The sequence below is a fragment of the Nothoprocta perdicaria genome, unplaced genomic scaffold (assembly GCF_003342845.1).
Source record: "Nothoprocta perdicaria isolate Ctin4 unplaced genomic scaffold, notPer1 scaffold_80, whole genome shotgun sequence".
Lineage (NCBI taxonomy): Eukaryota > Metazoa > Chordata > Aves > Tinamiformes > Tinamidae > Nothoprocta > Nothoprocta perdicaria.
The window spans coordinates 2508802-2532991 of NW_020456088.1; the positions used below are offsets into that span (position 1 = coordinate 2508802).

A 24190-nucleotide genomic window follows, 5' to 3' on the forward strand; every position below is an offset into this window, starting at 1 on the left:
ACATTTTCTTATGCTATACATTTGCAAGTGTGCAATATGCAATGTGTTTGTGATGACCAGGGTGAAAGGACTTCGCCACTTGAGATTTTTGTCACCATCATTCACTGCTCTTTGTTTTTCATCATTTCTGATTTTCATTTTATCATTTCTGCCGTGGAAGGATTTGCTTGGGGTAGAAATTTTACACTGTACAGCAGGCTGACCTATAAACAAGAATTATTTTTACTTATATAAAAAAATGTATAAATGTAAAATGTATAAAGATGAAGCATATTCTAAAATACTACATAAAAAACAGTTGGTATACCAAGTCAAAGAGAAGCATATTCATCTTTCTTTAACATCAAGTCTAAGAATGCAACAAGAATTAATGGTGCAAAACACATGATCTTGGGTATAATTCTGTTGTTCAAAATACACATCTAAGAGTTTAATGTATCATTTTTTGACATTCCAAAGAATAGCTGTTTCTCACAAACATGTGATGGGCAGCTTCACACTATTGTTGGCAGGAAAAAATTAATTTTCCCGCTCTCTACACAGAGAAGCATCACAGCTACTGTCAGGTCATGAGTGCCAGGATCACGTGGAAGAAGACATACAACACACAAACTGGAGTTTCACTGAAATTCAGTTAATTTCATGCTGATTTGTAAAATATTAACAAGCCCATATGCATTACATTCATTTCAGCTAAACAGTGCTGAAAATGGTGTAGTTCATCTTCTGAGCTTACCAAGATGCTGAATTTAGCTATGGTACAGACCCTCACACTCATATAGACAAACTCATATAGACACAGTCATATTCACTTCAGTGAGTGATCCCAGCATGTTTTACTGTCTTTGCTGCCTACGAACAGCAGGAAGAGGAATAAAGCCTACACAGGCAGCACTGTGTTTACATTGCTTTTCCTCCACTCTCTATTTGCTTTATGATTTTTTTCATTTAATCTAGAAGTCTAAGATGCAGAAAGATATGCTTAAGTTTCACAGAGTGAAACACATGCAAAAACATGTACCTCACATAAAAATGGAAAAAAAGCCATATGTTGGGCATAAAATTAGGGTGTGTTGCTGTAATCTTCTTTAAGATATGGTTCTTCTCCCCACTTTATGAAATGACAGCACTAAGACCTTGCAAAGTGATATGTATATTGAGAAGTTCAAGGTCTTTGGGCTGTTATGGAAAAAAACTGTTCTATTTTGTTTTCCTCCAAACACTGTCATTAGTATGAAGCTGATCTATATGGTATCTGGTTATTATAGAATTAGAGAGATGAATTTACCACGTTAGTCTCCCAATGGCATTCTTTAAGTGTTCTTTTCCTCCAACTGAACATCTTTCTATAAGCATTTATTCTACCAATATAATACTGATTTGCATCTATTAAAACTGTTTCACAAACAGGTATGGGGGGAAGATTTTAATAATGCCTTCATTTACCTGGTAGCTCCACTTTCACAAGGTATCGAGTAGCTGACATGCAGTCCTCTCACTTCTCCAGAAATGCTCAGGAACAAGGGCTCAATCATGTCTTCTATGCTACAGGAAAGGGCAAGGTCTTTCAGCTCACCCTGGTAGGAAAAGAATTGTATTTCTTTGTGTTTGGAGCAAAGGTCACAGAAGAAAAAAAATCTCATTTTGAAATTTATTTCAAAAACCTGTATAAGTCTTACTGAATTAAAAAGAGGACCGGGGCAAAAACTTGAAAAGTTTTACAGAACTGCTTTAAGTAAATTCCCTGGCAGCATCAGATTTTCTTAGATGTAGATAAGAAATTAAATTTGTAGATGTTTCTTGGCTTTGTACCAGGATCAGACCATAAAATCACCCACAGAGCAGTTTTAGGTTTAATACAGTTTTCCTTTTTTTTTTTTTTTTTTTTTTTAAAATAGAAAAGCTTGTGCAAGTGGATTCTATTGTATAATTATGTGTGAACTTTGATCTATTCCATTAGCTTTCTATAAATCAAAACTGTTAAAATGACAAAATGGTCACTGATCATAAATACATGGAAGATGACATTTTTACAATTATACCCTAAGATGCCTCATTTAGCATGTTATTTTCAGAGTTAATGATATCATAAGAAAAAAAAAATCTCAGTCATTTATTCCTGTGCTACAGGAACAAGGCAAGTGGGTGTTGTACCTATCTGGTTTGTGAAATACTTACAGTGCTTACAGTTTTTCTCACGTCTTTTTATCTTATCTTAACTTCTCTTTGCCACAACATATATGTACCTTAATACAAGCTTAAATGTACCGCCTGGGATTTAATGAGAGTACAAAGCTTTCTAGTGCTGAAGCTCTATGCATTAAGCTCTTTCAGTCATGCTTAAGTCATCTTTCAGAGAGGAGATTTTATTTCAACCTGAGTTTAAAGCAGGACTTTTCTAGATCTCCAGGGCCTGTAAAGGGATCTAATATACTTCACTTATAGGGATTTAGATAATTTAGAGCCTTAACATCACATTTTGAATTCCCCCATAAAGTCTAAGGTTGAATTACTGCAGCTTGTGATCTCTGATCTACAGTCTTCAGGGCTTTTTACCTTTGCTGTCTCATCACCCCTTTTTTTGTCTATAACTTCTGCCACCAAAATATCATGAGCCCATTCACAAAACCAAATGTGTGCTATATACTCAATCTGCTGCATTTCACTTGGGATAAGCATATAAATACAGATCTGTACACTGTCGGAAAAGTAATAAACACTAAGAGTAATTTTAAAAGGCATGCAAGAAAGAAATAAAACAAGAATAGTTTAGAAATAAAGAGGCAGAGTAAAATCTGTGTGCCAGGTGGACTGGTTTCATTTTTGCCTTCAAACACAAAGCAAAACAATTTCAGCACTATTATATGAAAAGCAGCATTTTACTTTCTATATACAAATGTTTCTTTTGCCAGATGAAAATGCAATAATGATACTAGTATTGTTGTTTTGATGAAATGGCATCAGATTTTAAACTTACCATGATATTGGCTGTCACCTCTACGCACAATTCCTTTTCTTCATTTGGGCCTAAAATACCACTGGATGGGGAGACAGTGGCAGAGCAGAAAGTGGTCTGACTTCCAACGAGCTACCCAACAGAGAGGAGAGGCATTCAGTTAACTCTTAATTCATTAACTCTTGAGTCTTCCATGTTTTCTCTTCAGAATGAAGAGAACTACACAAAGTTATTGAAAGGTTTAGGGCATTTTCAGAGGTGCTGAAAATGCTGAGATGAGGCTTGCTTTACAATTCCCCCATGGTTGGTTAGATACTCTTCCCTAGATTAATTCCCAATGACTTGTACACCTGAATTGGAAGCAGAGTTGTTTAGTTGTTTGTCCCTCCTACATGCCTGTGAAGGTGTCTACAGCCTTTCCAGGGCTGGGTGAACCTGCCTGAGAGCAGAGCTGGGTCCTAGAGGTGCCCTGTCTCTCCCTTTTGGCTACAGAGGTGGCCTGCAAAGACAAGCCACCCGCTTGTAGTATTGACAGCTTGCCAAACTGACACGGCTTCAGGGTTTAAACTCATCCTACAGAGACATCAGATACAGTTTGAAACACTGCAGATGCCCTCCTATAATGTCCTATATCACAAGTGCAAACCTTCTTAGGATGTCTTGAACAGCTAAGGACATCTCGAATAGCACCGAATGATTTTATGTGGGCTACTGAACTAAAACCTGAGTGGACCTCAGGGTGGATCTGAGGGACTAAAGCACGGAGAGTGTGATTCATTTTTCAGGTAAGTCACTTATATGTATATGCATGTATATACGTATGTATTTAAATGCAACGTGAGCATCGATATCTGGTGACTGACTTCTCCATATTTCCATTGACTAAAAATACAATTCACATATGAGCAATCACTGCTCAAAGGACACATATCAGATACATTTCTATTTTAACAGAAATTACAATATATGTCCCTGATGTATCCTTCATTTAATAGGAAGGTATTTACCTCTCCCCATAAGTATTTTGCTGGCAGCAGTGTCTGGTTAAAAAGTTTGATGGTTGCTTTGGCAGGAACTCCAAAATAAATTTCAGAGAATACTAGATGACTAGACATCAGGCATGCCTGGGGGGTCTGAACTTCAGCAAAAACAGGAAGATGGCTGGAAATAAACACACAGATGGCCTATTGTTATCGCTAATGAAATGTGCTAGACATACAACAGCATGCTGGAAAGAATGATGGTTATGTTTATCTAGCAATATTTGTGATTGCATAGTTCATTGATAGGTTATACAACCCCACTCCGAGTTTCTGCTACGCATTTTTATTTTAGCAGATAAAACTACCTAAAGTGAAAACCACACATGAAGCTCAGGAAAAGCAAAACAAACACTACTTTTTTCCCCCCTTACCTTCCTACTCCGTTTTCTACCTCTAGTTCTAATACTGTGTGGAGACGCTGACACAGCAAGGATGTGAACTGAACTGAGATGCTGCATACACCCAAAGGGGGTATTTCTCCAGCTGATGGACGGATAGTAAAGGGGGACATCTATGAAAGAGAGAGGAAAAACAAATTAGGAGCCTTTCATCCCAAGCATGGGGCTGAAGGGCAGCTATACAGAGCGCCACGAGCTGGGAAAATTCTTGGATAGAAGGATGGGAAGGAAATCAAAAGACTGGGAGTGAGATCAGAGTTGATCTCTGGTCTCTACCAGGAATGGGACTCAGGGATAATAATCTGAAGGGATTATGAGGGATTATGTCTCTAAAATCTCTCTGGGATCCTGGGGGGTGTAGCAAGTGTCAAGGTACAGAGGAATAAGGAAGGGAGAAGTCTTTACTAGAGCAAATCCGTATCCCTAATCCAGCACTTTCACCTGTAACTGTCCTGAAGGGAAAGGGCCAGGCAGACACACTGTTCTGCAGGGCTGCATAACAACCATTCACAAATCTTCTTCCTTTTTGCTGTCAAAGTTGGTGATTGCTTGATGTGTTCAAAAAAAAAACAAAAAAAAAAAACCAAAAAAAAAAACCTCTAAATCCTTCCTGAAGGCTTCCATCTCCTGGGGTGGTCAACAAAAAGATTGTCCAGAAAAATGGAACTTCCGAACACTGTTTAGACCAATTTTGCCTTGAAATGAGTGAACTCAATTGCCTGCCCAGGCAATCACGTGAAGAGGACAACAGACAGAATATGGCCTTTTATTACAACAAAAAACACTTATCCCAGGATCCAGATTTCCTCACTTCCCTTTAATGTATAACACCAAACAAAAAATCTAGCTGCAGAGCCCACCATGTGCCAAAAATAATCAAAATAAAAATAATAACAATAAAGTACAATATTTAGGAATATGCTGTGAGCAACAGATGTCAGCTCTGAGCCAGTTCTTTGCCACCAGCATTAACTCCAAGCTGCTCTACTTATTTCATATGAACAGGCAGAATGAGCTCTGAGGTCAAGAACAGGACATAATAGTCTAGAAAATGCTATAGTGACAGTGGTGAGAAGTTGTTTTGGGGACGCACTTGCATTTTTTACATCTCTGAACTTTACAGCTGCTAAAAATGAGGAAGAAATGGCTAAAGAGAAAGTATAGGCAGTTATGGCAGTCACTTACCTCTTCATTCCTTTCAGCTAGACAGGCCTGGCTTTCCTGCATTCTCCACCGTGCTGGCAGCTGACACAGGTTTTGAATCTCAAAGGTTCTTAACACACTCTCACTGCACTTAATCAGACCTAACTGGAGCGATGGAATATTAATAGAAAGAAGCGGACCCTAGGACACCAGGGAACAGATGTCAAAATGGACATTTCTGCCAAAACTGGCTGATTAAAAAGTATACAGTAGCTAAGATTAATGTCTGACTTTACAGAAAATAGCAGAAGGCAAATGTATTGCATGTAATACAGGAAAATAGTTATGGTCACGAGAGTATCAACATTGCCTTAATAGATACTAGGCAATCAAAATATATTCTATTTTAAAATGTGCTAGATTTGTTAGGCCTTCAATAGGCAAAAACTTTTGTGTGGTCAATGGCCAGGACCTACAGCCTGTCGTCCTGCAACACTAAACTCATCACTCACCTTAAAAGCGGCCTCAATGTGCAGCACCACAGGCTCTGAAGAATGTTCAATTTTACAAGGCAGGTTATGGCTGACACAGCCAGGTTTCCCTCCAGTAATTGCCAGCTCAAATTCACAGCACTCATTCATGTCTAGAAAAGAAAAATTCAGGGTTCTGCCTCAAAGTCTTGAAAAGGAACAACCTGCTGAAATTCTGTTACGGCAGCTCCTAGAACCATGGTTGGTCTCCCATTTACTTCAGTCTGCTGCAGTCAGGTCCTGTTTTGCAGGATCCTTTATAGAGCTCTATGACTTTTCTCTTGTGCTAGTACAATTTTAAATATTTCTTATAATTAACTGACACATGAAAGTCACAGAAACTTTACCTATGAATCCAGTGTAAGGTTCAACTTCCACTATATCACAGGCAGTGATTTTCTCCCATGTATACTTGATTGATGATTTGCTGTAATTCCACATCTAAAACAATTAAAATCAATGAGCTAAATAATGCACTTTAAGCTTTCATAACGACACGTCAATGTGCTGTTAGCACTGATGCACTGCACACTTGGTATTGCAAGTCATATACTTATCATATACTTAACTTGAATTGTAAACACCAGCCACATCCTGATCACCAAGAAGCATCAGCACATATTAATACATCTCTAGTCTAGCTCCAACACATCAGGTCTCCACATCAATATTTAATAAACTGAGCACAGTCAGATTGAGAAGGCACAAACCCTCATCTAGTCTGATTTGAGCAACACCAACCCAGTTTTGTGAACTAACTACTGTTTTTTTATAATATGCTGTAACCTTCCTTTCCTTTCTCCTCTGTGTTCTGAAACAGGGATAACAATAAGTTGAATTCATCTTATTGGATTGCAGATATCTGTAGCATCCATTTCATTTGCATCTGATTTCATCTCCTCAAATTTCCTTTACTGTCAACAAAGCCAATTAGGCAGCACTGGGAGCAACGCTGAGCCTAACCTTTAGGATGACATGAATCATCTCCTGAATGCTGCTGACCAAAGACCAGGAAAGCCCAGGGGAGGTAGCTCAAACATGGGTATCTATGTCTAAGAACTGTATTTAGTCAGATGAACTTCAATGATTACTTTTGCACTGGTATTTGTTGCTTTCCAAAATTGAAGAGTTTGCCATCAGCCAGTCTTTCCAAGGAGGACATTATAATATTTGAAGCCTTTGAGCGATTTTTTTTTTTTCCTTCACATTTTACCAAAATGAAACAGGCCTTCAAAGCTGAAACTTCAAATTCTTCTTTTGAGAACAGCCTTATTTGACAAAGAATGTGTTTGAAAGGGACATGCAAGCTCTGGAACTCTCCGGCCTGCTCTTCAGATCTATTTGGCCATTGTTGCTTCATCACAGAAAATAACTTTGCTCTCTGCAGCACATTTATCTCTAAACACATTTCCACTTTCTATCTTCTTAAGATTAAAAAAAAAAAAAAAAAAAAAGAAAGAATTGTAATTTAATTATCTACAGCATGTGCATAGTTTTTCTGGGTTCATGGAATGTCTGAAGTGTGCCTTCAGTTGTAAAATACTTTTGGGAGGAGTAAGCAGGAAAGTAAATATCTTTAAGGAAAAAAATGAGAAGACTTCTAATGGGGAAATATCTTCATGCCTGGCTCTTGCTATGAAGATTGTTCTCCCTAGGTAAAAATAAAATCAAAAGTATCCCAGCCTATACTGAAGAGCATGAATGAGTGGACAGTTGCAGCAGGACTCCTTTTCTAATGGGCAATATGAAATTTTCTAAACCAGTAAGGTGAAAATAGAGGAGGTCTGATAAGTTGCAGGTATATATGACTTCTGTGGCTTTAACTCTTGTCTCTTCTTGCTGCAGTCCTTTGAATAAACAGTGCCTCTGTTATGCAGCCATTTGTTCAGCTCTTGCACTATAGGAATGGCAAAATGATAAGTAAAAAGTTTGTGATTCAGAAAACCTTTTAAGAAGGGCTGAATTCTAGGGTATCACCCTAGAAAGAGGAGGAAAAAAACCCCCAATATCTGCTGCCTGCAGTGTGCCTGCTGTGGACTTTTAGTACAAATCCTCCTGTAGTCATGGTTTGCTTTGAAGTATTTTAAAAACCTGAAGAAACACAGCTTGTCACCTGTGTTGTAACACTCCTGTGAGATCCAGTGACACAAAGCACACAAAGTCAAAAGCAAACAAACCTTAAATGCTTTTTTCACATTTACACCAATAAAACTTTCTCCAGGGATGATAATGGCATACGGTTCCAGAAGGAGCTGAAAAGGTTCTGTTGAACCTTTAACTTCTATTTCCATTGTTATTACATCTTCTGCTTTGTATTCTGGGATGTTTTGAAGCACCAACTCTGTCACTAAACTATGAGAAGGAATATAATAAAATTAATAATTCTCTTACACTGTTGTACATCAAGGCATTACTCTTATGAAGCTATCATAATGAAAAGAGAACTGGCCCAACCTAGCTAGACACATGAATGTAATATGCACCATGGACCCCAACTTTTAATCGACGATTTAAAATGTACATAATGTGTTTGAATATTTTCTCCTGCGTTAGTAATCAATAATCAATGATAACTCTAATAAACTTTATGAACAAGACGATAAAAAAATACAATGAATAAATAGGAAGTATAAATCACCAAATCTTGTCAACTACAGTCTGCTGCTGTACAGCTAGCCAAGGTTGGGGGTGAATAAAGAGTGGAAGAATTCCAGTGACATTCTCTGGCCATCCTACTGTGTGCATGAAAAGGTATTTAAGTAATAAACTGTTGTGACAAACAATAGCAAACACTGGATATCTCAGCAGAAAGCCTGGAAAATTAACAGACATGAAGACAGTGTTATATTTTTCCAAGACAGCTGCAGCCCCAGGCAGAGCTAAGGCATGTGCTTGGACAAGAAGGAATTCTGCAGAGAGATGCTCTGGGCTACTACTAGTCATGCAGTTAAAATTCTTAATAATTATCTGTGCAGGGATTTTTTTATTATTATTTTGTATTATCATCACTAGAACAATAAAGAACCCCAGTAACTTAATATATCACAGCTAAACTATTACTACACTTGTTACAGGGAAACAGTGTTTCTCAACTTACCTGGGCGATTCTGGGATATCCCTTAGTACCATCTGAATGACACTGTGATAACTCTTCAGCTAGACAAAAGAAGAAGCAAAGGAATTTATTGCCAAGTAATCACTTATATTGAGAACTAAGAAAAAAAAAAAAAAAGGAGATCAAGTCATAGTTCCTATTTAAAGGATGAAGAATTACCATCAGAGTAGCAAGCTCTGATCAACAGTATTGAAAATCTAGAGATACTAAAAGAAAACATGTTTGACTGCAAAATTTTAAGCCAGATTCTGATCTCATAGGCTAAGGTTCCAAGACAAATACTCATTTTTTACATGCCTGATATTATTCCCCTAGTATATTGCATACTGCTACAGGCATGTACAAAGTCTTCACAAATTAAGAGGACTATTGCTGTAGTAAGTTAAAGGTTGTTATAGCCACACTAGGGCAATTAGCTTAATTGATCAGCAATATGATTTTCAGTGAGAACCACTATTTTCCATGCTGGAAGAGGCTGCCTTCTATATTCCAACTGGGGGAAAGGGTGGTGGTGGGAAATAGGGAGGAGGGAATAACACAGCCTTAAATCTGAAGGGCCTTGCAAAGGTTGAGTTGTTTATAGAGAGAGATTAACTTAAATGTAAGAAGTAATTCAACACATATTGCTAGGAAATCAATATCATTAAACATCATTAATATATTTTTCAATTAACCTGTTTAAAAGCATTAAAGTAATTTACCTGTCACATTTATTAGAAACATTTCTGTATCTGTTGATCTCTACAGTACTGGATATTCCCACTCTTAAGCTTTGGATCAAGTTTCTTTAAATACAATGAGCTCATACTTCTTATTTACCCCGACAGGAGAGCAAAAGCTAAGATAACAATCTCAAATCCACTGGCACAGCTGCATCCAAAGATCACTACACCTCTCCCTACCCACAGCTGCATATCATCACCCCCTGCCAAACATTACTACCCTTTAACTTTACATATAGCTGCTCTTGGGACTGTTTCATCCCAAATGAGTTTCATTTGGAAACAGTTTGAATAATCCCTGTTTGCCAACCATGCTTGTACGGGCTAGAAAGGTTGTAGGGTAGCTCCCCGCAGGCAGTTTGGCCAGCAGATAGGAAGAGGTAGGAGGTAGAAGAGCTGCTTGAGTGGTAACTTCTTCAGCCAGCCCAGCTGCAGCGAAACGAGGATGTCTCCTCACTCTCAGTGTAAAGTTAATGGGGTTCAAACAGTACCCAAAATGACATGAGATCAGAAGCTGGCTCGTATTTTGCAATCAAAACATGTTTTCTTTTAGAAGCTTTCTACATTTTAGAATGTTGTTTATCAGAGCATGGTACCAGCTAATTAAACTTAATTCCAAAAGCTGCACAGCAAAGGTTTTATGACTTTCCTAAAAACACACAGCTGGAATCTGTAGATAGGAAGAAATCACAAGCTGTACCTCCTGTGGAGCATAAGTGAGAATAAACTGATGATCAGTATGGGGAAGCAAAACTCCCTTCTTAGGATTCAGAGAGAAGGCTGAGTCTGTGTCTATATTATATTTGAGCTTCGTAAAGTCTACAGTTCCTCCTGGCATTAATGGTCGCAGATTGGGTTTTATTATCTGCCAGTAGAAAGGAAGTTCTACATGGCTGCAAAGAGACCAGTAAACAGCAAAAAGTTAGAATTAACAAGATTTTTGAGTAGGATATCAGCAGAAAAACATCAGTTCTTCCATAAAGAAAATTCCCCTTCTTAAAGATTAGGAGACAATTGATTTACTATTCTTTGTGGGCTATAAGGATGATGCATCAAAGAGCGTATATATTCTGATGAGAACATGTTAATATACAGAAATAAAACATATAGGTTTGTAAGAAATGTGAAGAATTTCTTGCCTAATCTAACTTGTCATGTAACACAAATTTTAAAATACTCTATAACTTTTCTTTCTAAAAATCTGAGGACAACAGAACCTTTCCTATTGATACCAGTATGTTTGCATTGGCTTGCTGGTCATGATCTACATGTCACTCTGAATGTAAGCCAAATCAAAACTCTAGTCTTTAACATGTCAACAAACACAGCAGGTCCATCCAAATAAAGACTATAATCATGACTCTGCAATGTTCTTCATAACCCAGTTTTCAGAAAAAAACTTGCTCAGCTGGGTTGCTTCAGTGCAAATGTACTCCATGAAATCTGTTCATAGGCTTTAAAAGCTTGTTTATTTTGGCCTCAAACGCTCTGCATTAGAAAGGGGACTCAGGAACACTGGAGTATCAAAATAAGTAACAGTGACATAAAAATTAAATAGCTGCAAGCTCCTACAGTACTTTCTAAGGTAGTAGAAAGTTTCCTTCGAGGTCAGTCTCAGTCTGACCAACTTTGTTTCATACCAGCAATAACACCAGAAGTGAATGGACAGCTGTCACTATATTAATGCCAAACTTTGGTCAAATTACAGCATCCAACTGACTGAATCACACTTTCCATGTCCAAAGAGCATCCTGTACCAGCATTCTGCATGTGTGGGTTTCAGGCCAGATATCAAACTCTGAGAGAATCACTGCAGCAAGTTGCAATCTATTTGAATATACCTAGGAGCAGTATTTAACTCCTTACTTTGATGACCTGCATCCTCTAACTCTGCTTTAATCAGGCACATGGGTCCACTTCTGCTACTGTTTGAACAACTTTGATCAAAAACAGGATTTCCATACTCAGTAGAATATAAACACACATAGGGTCATGTTCCTTAACACAGATAGAGTTTATATTTAAATCCATTAGAACCCAATAGTACAGTTCACCTGACTAAACTTAAAAGTTTCAATTGGAGCTAGTCACGATGGTCTCCCTTTTTCATCTGTGAAAATCCAGGCAATGGTGTTCAAGATGTGCTAGGTCCTGTTCCATGTGAGAGATCTAGAGACAAGTTAGGATTGTGTCCTAAAAAAATACCTATTTCCCTGTGCTATGAAAGGGTGTCAGGGTGTCTAGTTTATATGTACAAATATACATTGTAGACAGGTGAAGTCCTATGAAACTAATCCCATCTGGATGACCGAATTAAATAATTCCTGTAACCACACATATTTGTGTGTATTTGTGCAAAATCTTCTGGAATTGTGGATGTATCTATATGGAGGTAATTATATTGACCTTGTCATGGACCAAGGAATATGGATAGTGGCTGCTATTAAGTCTGTTCTGCATATATTGCTCCTGTTCTTATAAGCTTATATCCTTGAAGCTTAATTACCTAAAAATGGACCAAAAAGAACCATGGCAAAGTTTATCAAGTGAAGATTTCCCCCGTCTGACAGAATGTGGTAGGTATCACAAATGACATTATTAAGAGCACAGATGGACTGCAGACTGTTACCCTATTAATTGCAGTTACATACGTAGAATTTCTTATAACCAAATTCTTCTCCACAGAGGTGTGTGGGTTTTGAGGGTCAAATCGTATGTGATGCTGTGCTGTCACATCAGTAATTTCACCAAGTTCAGGCTTGCTTTCTCCACCCGTTACAAATAAAAGCTCCAGAGCTATCAGCTGTCCAATGCCTTGAAGGAATAAATGATGTTAATGTTCTGGCTATTAACTTTTGTCATACCACTCATTAACACCACAGTTACATGGAAATGGCTTGTAGTGAGTATAATTAATATTTCCTCAAATTTCAGAACTCCAACATAATACTGTATGATGTTTTCCATTTTTTTTACTATTATTACCACATATCAATAAAGAAGTCCTCTATATAAATTTAACTGATTTAGATTTCAGAGCCATGACCTCAGCTCATTCCCTCCTGCATGATGTTGTTATACATTAGCATAGTTTCAATGAAGTCAGCAGAGATTTGTGTTTTCAATGGTTGATAATGTGGTTTCCAGACATTCATAGCAGTATATTAAAAATAAAAATAAGCGGCAAAAGCACTATTAGAAACTACACAACAGCTAACATTTACACCCCAGAATTTCAGCTGGTTTCATTAGTTAACAGAAAGACTTCCTGTCTCTCCTGGTCACATACAAGATGTGCCACACATCTGCTTCAGACCCAAATGTACTTCTGCCCTGTTGCAACCTATTCTTTATAGTTTGACACGTTATTTTACTGATACAAAAGCCTGATTTGTATCTGACTATAGTTGTTCTTTTCTGGTGACATTTTACTTTTGTGAAGTTCTCTTTTAACTACAGTGGGTTGAGAACTCAGTGCTTTCTAGATTTGTCATTTAACACTAGAAACATGCAAAGTACTTATTTAATCCATTGACTGTCACTTTGAAACTGTGAACTTGAAAGTATGCTGAACTGCAACACGCATCATATCAGCAGTGTTGGAAACATGATGTCTGAAAGGTGTTAGAACCAAACCTGTGACTGTAACATCGTTGACCTGACAGTTGTCACAAACAATGGTGTATATTTGCTGTGAGGCTTCTGGAGAAGAAGGAAAAAACATTACCTGAAAGATAGAAGGTAAAAAGCAATGTCTGTATGGATTTCTCTCCTGGAAGTCATAAACTTCGGTTCATAATTATCCACCAAAGAGAACTAGTGTCCTAGTGATTAACCATTGTCTTATGTATACAGGAACATTCCCTCAATATATACCAGAAAAAAATATGTGTTTTCAGAGTGACTAAACCTACATGTGCGTGGCTGGTTGGTCACCAAGGCTGCCTTTGTAATCATTAGACACGTAAGCAATAAACCAGTTTACTCACATAAACTGACATAAGAATCAGATGTGCCCTGCCTCATTTCTTAATCATTGCCACTGTATTGCTTGTAAAGATACAATAGTGTGTAGAGGCTCAGCTCCTGTGTGCCATTTCTGAGCTCTATCTCAACAAAAATTGTTTGGGGGCCAAAACTATGCAACCTTTGCCCCCAGTAATGCAGACATTGGCTCTCCTGCTGGTTATCCAGGATTATCTTCAAGTCCAGCCCCATGTCAAGAGAGTCAACTCTTTTCTTCTCTCCTTTACCCTCACATGCATAGCCCACTTATTGTTGGTGGAAGCAGCAGGTAAAGAAAAGCAAGGCTGGAGGCTGCACGTGTCCCCTTCATCACTCTGCAATGACAGCGTTTTTTCCCAAAATGTTCTTTCCAAGGAATCTCACAAGGCAGTTTTACTTGGATTTGAAGCCCCAGTTTGTGTCACATAAAGACTCTCCTGTTATCCAGTTCCCATTTTCTCTAACAGAACTCTTTGCATAGGGAAGATCTGACTGGTCTCTGAGAGGTGTAAGCAAGACTTGGAAGTTACAGTGAAAGACCCCCTAGAAACATTCACAATTGCAATTCTTCTGACATAATTGCACAGAGAGATTTGAGCATTTTCAGTTATGTAAAACCAAATTCACAAGGCCCAAAATACACTGGGTCTTGTATTTGGTGATGTACAAGCATTTCATACAGCAGCAACTACCAACCTCTATTGTTGTACTCTGTGCTGGAGCTAGCTCAAAATATGCAGGACGGATCCCAAACGGACCCTGGATCACAAAGCCAACAGTTGCAACAGCCTAGAAATAGAAAAAGAAAATATTTACAAGTTAAAATACTTGTAAATACCGGTGACAGAGCACTGGAACAAGCTACCAAGAGAGGTTGTGGAATCACCTTCTCTGGAGATCTTCCAAACCCACCTGGATGCCACCCTGTGCCCCGTGTTCTAGGTATCCCTGCTGGAGCAGGGGTGTTGGACTAGATGATCTCTAAAGGTCCCTTCCAACCTCAAGTATTTTATGATTCTATGAAATGCATCTTCTTTTTTTTTTTCAATACAGAGCAACCTAAACCAAGTGATATGCTGCAGCATCACAGATTTATCCCTTCCTGTAATTGTTGTTGGTTCACAGATTTCAAAAGTAATATGGTTTATCTAGAAGAAATTCTGCATGCTCTATGCTTCCACCTTACTGAAGGTGGACAGATGGAAGATGCTGTCTTCAAGGACAAATGAAACTCTCAGGAAACCTGATATTAATGTTCACAGAGGAAACAAGCCTGAGCACAGGTGTCCCTCTGTGCTTCTGGTTGACCTTGAGTCGACTTTCCAAAGCATTTCAGGGAGTACAACTTGGCACATCAGGTATTCCCCTTAGCCTTTCCTCCAACAGATAAAGACCAATCTACCTGACACAACTCCATCTTTTTTGTTTCTATCACATAGAGCATATTTTGTGATGGAAGATAAATACAGAGAAGTAAAAGAGGGTGATGCAAAGGAGTGCAAGTGTAGCAAAGTCAATAAGGGAAATCTTTGGTGGGAGAGGGAGGAAAATAGCTAAAGCAGTGCTCGAACTGACTGCATTTCTCATTCCTGTATGGGTAAGGTTAAAATTCAAGCCAGTTGTCCTCCGTCCCCTAAATTCTGCTTAAGTTTACCTTGCCACAGCCAGACAACTCCTTTTGGAGGCAAGCCAGAACACAAGTAAGAAGCATGGATAGCCAGGAAGACTCAGTTTGAAGATAAATGGGAATCTCCAAGGGAATATGACAGTACAGATGTACCCAGCAGAGCCCTTATGACTTCTGTGCAAATGTAGCATGACTAGCTCACAAGATCTCATGTGTCCAAACTCCTATACTGTATCTAATATTTCTTTCTAATCACTCACCCTGAAATTAGAAGATGGCCAAGATTTTTTTGGCATTATACAGAACCTGCCAGTGCTGAATCCATCATTCCTGCACAAAATCTGTATGACTTTTATTCCTCCAACAAGACAAGAACCACAGTCTATAATGTGAGGTACTGCAATGAATAACAAAGGAAATCAAACTACACAGACAACAAAGTCTGGCAATGCCAGTTCTTTTGTAACTATTTAAAGGCAGAAATTGCTGAATATAAATACAGCTAGGCATTACAACTATAAAAAGTCCCAAATTCTTTTCATTTGAAAGATCAACAGCATTTTAAATGTAAATGGTGCTTCCCACTTAAGGACTTCACTGAATAATGATAATAAGAAATATGCTTTTGCAAAAAAAAGCTCGATGTCACAAGAAAGGTGAAGCTATGAAAAATGAAAGCAAAATTTATGCAAAATAGTCCTGGTTGTTGCAACAAGGTTGTTGAAGATATATGAGAAGTGAACTTTGCTGATATCTTATAACAATATATAACAAATATAATATTTAATGAATATTAATGATTTGCATCCAATATTTATTACTAAATATTTAATATTTAGCATTAGTATTCACACGTAGCAGTTTGGGAATTTGCAAACCTAAGCAAGTGGCTCCTGATCACTAGTATTTACAGTGAAAAGAGCTCATTGTGGCAGAGAAATAATTGAAGAAAAAATTGTCAGGATTACATTTTAATAGTTATTTAATATTTAAAATGCAGTAAATGCACTGCCTTCTTTCTCCATATTTGTTTTGCACAATAAAACTGGAGAGAGTCTAATGAAAAATCAAATCCATTACACTTAAGAGAAACACAGAGAATTAGCTTAAGAGAAACATAGGACATGACTGACATGTTAGCACTGGGGGTGGTCTTTTAGCCTGGATTGGTATTAGAAGAGGTTCTGATGCTTGGGTCTCCACTGTTATACAGTCTTCATAATCTCCTAGATATTCAGGAATAAATTGGATTGTATACTGGCATGACATTCCAGGAGCAACTATTCCTCCTTTTCCTGGGAATTTTCCTTGAGGAAAAAATGAAAGAAACTCAGAATTAAACCCTCCAAGTTTGCAATATATAGAGAGAATTGCAACTCTTTCTGAAAAGGACCTGTAGAAACTGTCCACATGCATTGCTTAAGTTAAGCTGCCAAAAGAAACGACAATACAGGGCTTGCCAGCATATTCAGTGTACTAGCATACCTTCTATTGACCTGAAAAAGAAGGACTTGTTGTCTGAAACATAGTATGTTTTTTCTCATAATTACTGAAAATAGAATATGGAGAAACCTGCAGAAATTATGTGTTTTTCCTCTACCATGGACAATGTTTACATGTGTTTGTATAACTTGTCCTAAAAATTACTCCAATATTTTGACTGAGATTCCACAGTCTCCTTAGACAGTCTATTTCTGTGCCTGGCTCTCCTACTATAAGAAAGATTTATGTTTTACCTTCCATCTAACTTCATCTTCCTTGATGCAATTTAAGTGGATTATTTCTTGCTGTTGGACCCTCCTGATTTCAATGGATACTGAGTTTTTTCCTAGGAGAGTTTGGGGTAAGACTCAGTGTTGGTATTCTGTGGATGCATTTCAATCTAACTCCAAATATTTTAATGTTAGTTTTTCTTCTGGAATCCTTCATTAAAACATTTGAGTCTGCCCATAAGTTGCATATGAGTGATCCTAGAGATGTAACAGAATCTTCAGTTTCTTGAGGACTGAGTGGTATTACTGTCTTACCCACAGCATTGTAGATAGCAGAACCAAATATAAAACCTCCTAAAAATTCATAAAATTTCTTGAAGGTAGGAAAAAACACTCACCTGGTCCAATGGCAAATGCTGAAGTAGAGGGAGGGATAAGTCTTAGATGGTGACATGTTGAAGTGATGTTCTGTAGCTCTATTGTCATCTTCATTTAAAAAGAAAATATAATATCACATCATAATTTTCAATACTCATTACAGTGATTGCAATTGTCTACGACTCTGCCAGTAGCAGCTAGTTTGTCATTACAATAGGTCTTAAAAACAGGAATACCATAGATGTGTGAAAATAGTAATTTCTCTTGGCTTATTTGATAAAGGTTAAAACAAATACTACTGAAATCAAGCAGAGATTGAAAAGGGTCCTTTGCAGTATTCACTACTTAGACTGCCAGTGGAAGGAATGAAAATGTAGCCTGAATGAAGCTGAAGAGCCATGACCTCAATATGAAAATGAAACTCAGATTTTCATTAAATACAGAAGGTGAAGAGATTGGGTGAAAAATGTAGATCACGCTGAGAAATAATGCTTCTCAGTGGCAGAATTAACTCTCTATGAAGAGGTAAGTTCTTACCTCATAAACCTGACCAACTTCATAATCAGAAAACACAACAGTAGGTGGATTAGCAAGAAACACAGGAACAAAGGAGGTATCACTGAAAGAAAGAAAAAAGATACAACATTGTCCTTTAAATTGTTCTTTAATTATTCTTAAAAGGTTCTAAAATTACTGTTCTTTAAATACTGATAAAACAAGAAATGGCAAAATGAACACTTACGAAAGAAACAAAATGTCAGTGGGATATCTTGTATCCTGAGAAACTAAATAAAGATATACAGCTCAAAATACTTGCATATAGCAATACTAAAGTGAACTCTTCATGGGCTCCAGCTCCGAATCAAGAAACTACCTACGCTACATACCCTTTCTTATCCTGTGCCTTTCTTAGGGCTATGATTTGGTCCACTTTCTCCTGAGAAATCACAAGAGATTTGCCTCCGTAAAGAGCATTCAGTGGGAAAAAGCGGGGATTCTTCAGGTAGTTGAGTCCCTCCTCAGGTCTGGCAATGTAAGCATGTTTGCTTCCTCTGTCTGCTCCATGCTTGCTGTCTTTCCTGGCTGGCTTCTGCAAGGCACTAAATTTCTTTGAAAAGCAAAGAGACCATGGCACAAAATTAGCACAGCAATTTTGAGATCTCCCTGAGGAAGTCTATACACAAATAAATAAACAAGATTGAAAATTCATATAAAAATACTACATAATACCATATTCTCTGTCTGAGCAGGGCAGTTGGACTAGAAGATCTCTAGAGGTCCCTTCCAACCTCAGCCACTCTGTGATTCTGTGATATTTCTCTTTTCTTATCAGATCAAAGAAGCCAAACTAGTCATGCACTAAAACCCATTCTGTTACAAAAACAGCAACAGATCCTACAATTCTGGTAGACCAAATCCAGTAAATCTGTAAAATATACCTTACTTATCTTTTTAGCTGAGTAGTTACGCTCTGGAGTTGAGGGCAGTGTTAATGTGGATAATGAAACATCTGGCAGGCTACCAGGTTTTTTACGGAGGTGTGCAGTCTCTGTAAGCATCCAGTCCTCTGAATTTGAAGAAATGTGCTGTTTAAAACTAAACGTCTCTTTAATATAGCCAGGTTCTGATTTTCCTGTAGGTCAAGGAAAAATATAATTCTATATGAGAAAGAATTAATTATAAACACTTATTTTAAGTACAGATAGATGGCTTTATTTTAGTCTTTTTGATGGTAAATAATACACCATTAACCCTCCAGAATTTCACTGATATTCATAGTTTCTTTTGCACAAATGATGCAAAGAGTTTTAATAATAAAGCTTTTACAAATATTAATTAAATAAGCACAGAAAGTAAACATATAAACACTGAGAGTTATACTAATCTTTCAAGAGATTAGGACTTTAGAATATCCTCGTCAGCCTACAACAACTTCAGATCAATTTGCAAATGTCAGAAAATTGACATGAATAGAAGCTCCCGTGTAGTTCCACATCCCTATATTGGAACAATGAAATTCCCACCTTAAAGGTTACTCTGCAATTTTAGATTTCTGGCTATGTTTTTTATTACTCAGAAGAGCTTTTTTTTCACTCTCCTGAAATATTTCATTTTGATGACACTGAGACCTTTCACCTTGGCTGTTGCATCCATAAAAGAAGAAACTAAATAGAGGTAAAGGAGTCTAAATCAGCACAGTGTTTGAGTCCAAAGAAATGAAATATAAAAAAAAATGTGTAACTACCACATACTACAATTGTTATTTAAATGAGTTAAAATCCAACAATCTCTTAATTCCAGGAGGGGAATTTTTAATTTTCCAGTTTTACTTTGACAATATTCCTGAGATATGAGATTTTATGGTTATAATACCAGAGTTCTGTCTTGACAGACAACTGCATAAGTATGCACAGATCTACTACTTTCTTCAGTACTTCAGTTCTTTCTTAGAGAGTTGAAATTCTAAATTATTCTTTGCTTTAAAAGTTACCTTTGGGTGCTCTAGTAATAGGCAACCTATCAGTAATATAATCTTCAGGGCAAGTGAAATGATGTTTTCTGAGAAGTTTATTATTCACAATCCACCTGAAAGGGGATGCCACTGCAATAGTAAAAGGAAAAAAAAAAAACTTAGTTCCTTAAGACAATTTCGTCTTCCTCAACACAATTGCTTATGCAACCAACTATAGGTTATACACCTATACATCACCAGAAAGTTCAGTCTGAAATTGTAGGTGTTATATACCTATATATACAGCTATTATAGGTGTATATAGAAAGTTTAGCCTGAAATTATAGATGTATAACTATACACCTATAATAGATGTATAACAGGTGTATACAGGTGTATATATACACCTATAATAGGTATACATACACCTATACATCTATTATAGGTATACATCTATTATAGGTGTATAGTTATACATCTATAATTTCAGACTAAACTTTCTGGTGACGTATTTTTTTAACCATTTCTTACTCTGTGCAGCCATTGGAGAAATGCTTCATCTTTGTTAGTCACTGCTATATAGTAAAGTATGTATATGTCCAATAATGTTAAGGTGGCAAGAAATTAATACGAACTTTAATATCTTGAGAGTGACCAGGCCAAACAATTTATTACCATGTTAAGTGGATGTAACTCCTTTTGATTTCAGTCCTATCAATGAGTTAGGCAAACATTGGCTTGGCCAATATGCGCTGGGAAGAGATATTTCCATAATCCTTACCTGGTGGCAATCCTATTTTGTGGAAGGCTTCCCCAGCACCTGCTTTTAGCACATTTAGGGCTCTTTCTTCTTCAGCTATTGCTCGCTCCTGTGCTTGAATGATGTTCTCTTCTACTGTGTCAGCTTCTGTCAGTCGGCAATTATATTCAGCAACAAGCTGTCATGGACGTGGGGAATGTAGAGAAATAGCTGTAGTTTTGAGCTGTCACAGACTACTAAAGATGTCCTTACAGATAAATGTTTTCAATTTGCCTTTGAGCAGGAAATAAAGAGTGCCTGGTAAAACATCACTAGTTTACAAGAATAAATAGGCATGCTGAAACACCTTCATTTCTCTCATTAACTTGTGCTGGGTAAGAGGTACTACCCAGCTTTCATGTGTCAACAAGAAGAATGTTGTAAAGGATGAGCTTCTCAGAACAAGAGAAAACTGTCTTTCACCTTCTGTGGAACAAGTTAATTCACTGTGTTTTGCCTAAAGCACAGGATTACATTTAAAGCAAGTGTTCCCTTCTACACATTAGGATGGTTTCCAAGAATATATCAGTAGTGATACTTTATTTTTCCTTACAAATTTTAGATTTAGGTGATTCACAAGCACAACTCCAAAAGAAGATCCTGCCTCAAAGAGGTTTTGCACCAAATTAAAGATAGATTTCAGCAGAACACAGCGATAGATAGGAGCAGTGTCAGTGAAAAGTACAGATGTTGGTCTCAGAACATCTGTAGCCCATCACTGAGCTTTCTGAAAAACTTTTTGTAATGTGGTTTAATCTTATGGTTGAAATATTTTTAAATAGGAAGGGCAAGATACATCTCAGCTAAAATCAATGCTTCGTCCTATCCTGCTCATTCTGGAATCTCTCCACCATCAATAGAATACAGGATATGACTCCATGACATGCCGAAGCAGATATCTAAAATGGATCAAATCAATCATGCCTGAAAAAAGGGCCTATTTTTCTCCTTTGATGATACAAAGAGCTTTGGGTGGTGCAGTTGTAACATACATATTAGAGATATGTATTGCCAGTTGAGGTGAATCTTATTTTTCAGGAGATAGTATTCAAATTTTATTACTCAGAACATCCTGTGTCCACTGATAAAAAATGCAAAAGAAATATAAAACTTCAGTTTTTTCAGGTATGATAACCTTTGAGAAAGTATGACTCAAAAGGGAAAACCAAATGAAGCAAAATAGATTTTGCTCAGCTCTTCCTAGCAATAGCCTCCACTCACACACTGACAACAACTATCAGAGCAGTATGATTAATATAAGTAATTTTTATTTTTATTCTTATTTTCAACCGATATTTTCAAATAACTTTAAAAACTCTAATGACCTATGCATCATAGTGCACCACTGGGGTGGGAGAACTATATTTAAGTATCTTTGCAGCATTTGTTTTCAAAAGGCAACACATGACAATAGGCTATTTTAAGAGAGGACGTCTAACACAATGACTTTCAATTATATGGAAAAGTTAAGTCGCAGAATAGGCTTAAAAAGGGTGATTGGTTTTACTTCGTGTCTGAGGAAGCTTCTAGAACAGAGAATAGTTTGTGTAGTTGGTTAGATAATGCCAATTGAAGGGAATGATCCTGTGGGAAAAAACATTTTCAATTAAGTTTCTGTACCTAAAAGACTGCCCATAAAAATGTCAATTCTAGGAAAAAGAAAAAAAAAAAGCTTTTTTTTCACCCCAAAGACCTAGAAATTGTAAAGCAGCAACGAACATGTATGTATAGTAAATGTGAACAAAGCTCTGAGCTCGGACTTGGCTTTGACTTGTACCTTCTGCAGCTCCTCCACGAAAGCCTCGTGATAAACGTCTTCTCCCCCGCGGGACCTGATCAAACTTGTCTCCATGTCCGTCCCTATCACATCTCCGGTGTACAGCTCCTTGAAAGTGCTGCTCAACAAATGGGAAATGTCCTGAAGAAAGAAAATGAGGCTGTTAGTGCTTAAATATAGAGATAGGAACAAAGCAAATCCCAAGGGACGCAGGCTAGCACGCTAGAATGATTAAATAACCTCAGTTCTGCAGAACTCATTCTAAATATAGCAATTTTTAAAATTCCTGTGGAATGAGCCTTGGAGAGAAGAAACTCCAAGGCAGGTTGGGTTGGGGTCACTGAATGGCACCGTTGATGCCAGGGCTACCCAAGCGTCTCCTCTTGCTTCCAGGAGAGCTGGGATGGGGCTTCTCCAGGCTGCAGGAAAGTGCTCCAAGGGGCTCAGTTAGCTGCTCCGTGATGGACACGCGGTGCCCAGCCGGGTGTTACCTGCGTGCCGGGGCAGAGGCCTCGCTGAGCCATGGCTGGCGTCTCTGCAGCCGGGACCGGCCCTGCTGCCTCTCACCGTCGCCTCAGGCCTCCTGCCGCCTCTGCCTCCAGGCGATGGCAGCGCGGGCCGGCGGCGCCGGGCGGCCACGTCTGAACACTCCCCAGCTGCAACCTCCTTCATAACCCACCAACTAAACCACCAGACCAAGCGCCCCGGCTGCTGAGGGAAAGACGGGCGCTCGTCCCGCCGCCCCCAAGGGCCGAGATCGGCGGCAGGGACTTGGGGCGGGCAGCCGGGCGCCAAGGCCGCCGCTTGCCCCTCGCGCCGCGGCTCTGTGTACGCCGGTTGCTAACAACAGCCGCCTGCCTTGGCCGAGCAGGGGGATGTTGGCCTTGGAAACGGTGCTCGTCTCCGCTGCCTTCCCGGCATAGCCTTTCTTCATTTCTCCAGGCTCCTTTTATTTATTATATTCCCTCTCCCCGACAATGCGTCTTGTTGCATTTTTGTTTGCCTGAAAAAACTTGAAACTTCCCCAGGGAAAACCCCCTGGCGTGTCCATAATCCCATGGAAGAGCCTAAATTGGGAGCTATAGCTCTCCTCTGACAGGAGCTAGAGCAGGTATCCGTGTTTTCTTGCCTCTAGTTGTTTGGAGTATCTCACATTTTGAGATGATTCTCTGATCAGGGTGCCAAGTTTTCTGTCTGCTAACCAGAATCCCAATAAAACCCAGGCTTTTTTTTTTTAAGGATTCTTTCCTAGAGTTTAAGAAAGCCTTGGAGTAGTAGCAGTAAAGCAGATGTTTCCGTTTAAAGCAGTATAGATATGTGTATGAAAACTGACCGTGGAAAAAGCTTTCTATATTTCATCCTCACTGCGTTTCAACAGCTTGCCAGGCAGATCATCCCAGCTTGGAAATCAGATGCCTTTTTCTTCCATTTGCAGCTCAGGAAATGTACCATAAAATCAGAAAATGAGACTGAGACCTGCTTGCTCCACAGTCAAACCCAAAATCGGAAGAGAGGGTTTAAAAGCAAATATGG

General features: G+C 38.2%; 1 protein-coding gene across 1 annotated transcript in view; it reads right to left on the reverse strand.

The window, feature by feature from the left end:
- The window catches only part of DLEC1 (DLEC1, cilia and flagella associated protein), a 37702-nt gene extending 14521 nt beyond the window's left edge, over nucleotides 1-23181 (reverse strand). Inside the window, exons 1-23 of the mRNA XM_026051917.1 lie at nucleotides 23149-23181; nucleotides 22658-22798; nucleotides 20863-21019; nucleotides 20121-20231; nucleotides 19069-19262; nucleotides 18517-18737; nucleotides 18167-18248; nucleotides 17650-17737; nucleotides 16673-16846; nucleotides 15800-15936; nucleotides 14609-14701; nucleotides 13544-13634; nucleotides 12559-12721; nucleotides 10608-10800; nucleotides 9168-9226; nucleotides 8248-8422; nucleotides 6418-6511; nucleotides 6053-6183; nucleotides 5583-5741; nucleotides 4371-4510; nucleotides 3964-4117; nucleotides 2978-3088; nucleotides 1447-1577 (exon numbers count right to left, since the gene is read on the reverse strand). Coding sequence (XP_025907702.1) covers nucleotides 1447-1577; nucleotides 2978-3088; nucleotides 3964-4117; nucleotides 4371-4510; nucleotides 5583-5741; nucleotides 6053-6183; nucleotides 6418-6511; nucleotides 8248-8422; nucleotides 9168-9226; nucleotides 10608-10800; nucleotides 12559-12721; nucleotides 13544-13634; nucleotides 14609-14701; nucleotides 15800-15936; nucleotides 16673-16846; nucleotides 17650-17737; nucleotides 18167-18248; nucleotides 18517-18737; nucleotides 19069-19262; nucleotides 20121-20231; nucleotides 20863-21019; nucleotides 22658-22798; nucleotides 23149-23181 — 3032 coding nt within the window. The remainder of the gene's footprint in view (nucleotides 1-1446; nucleotides 1578-2977; nucleotides 3089-3963; nucleotides 4118-4370; nucleotides 4511-5582; nucleotides 5742-6052; nucleotides 6184-6417; nucleotides 6512-8247; nucleotides 8423-9167; nucleotides 9227-10607; nucleotides 10801-12558; nucleotides 12722-13543; nucleotides 13635-14608; nucleotides 14702-15799; nucleotides 15937-16672; nucleotides 16847-17649; nucleotides 17738-18166; nucleotides 18249-18516; nucleotides 18738-19068; nucleotides 19263-20120; nucleotides 20232-20862; nucleotides 21020-22657; nucleotides 22799-23148) is intronic.
- Nucleotides 23182-24190: the final 1009 nt, after the last annotated feature.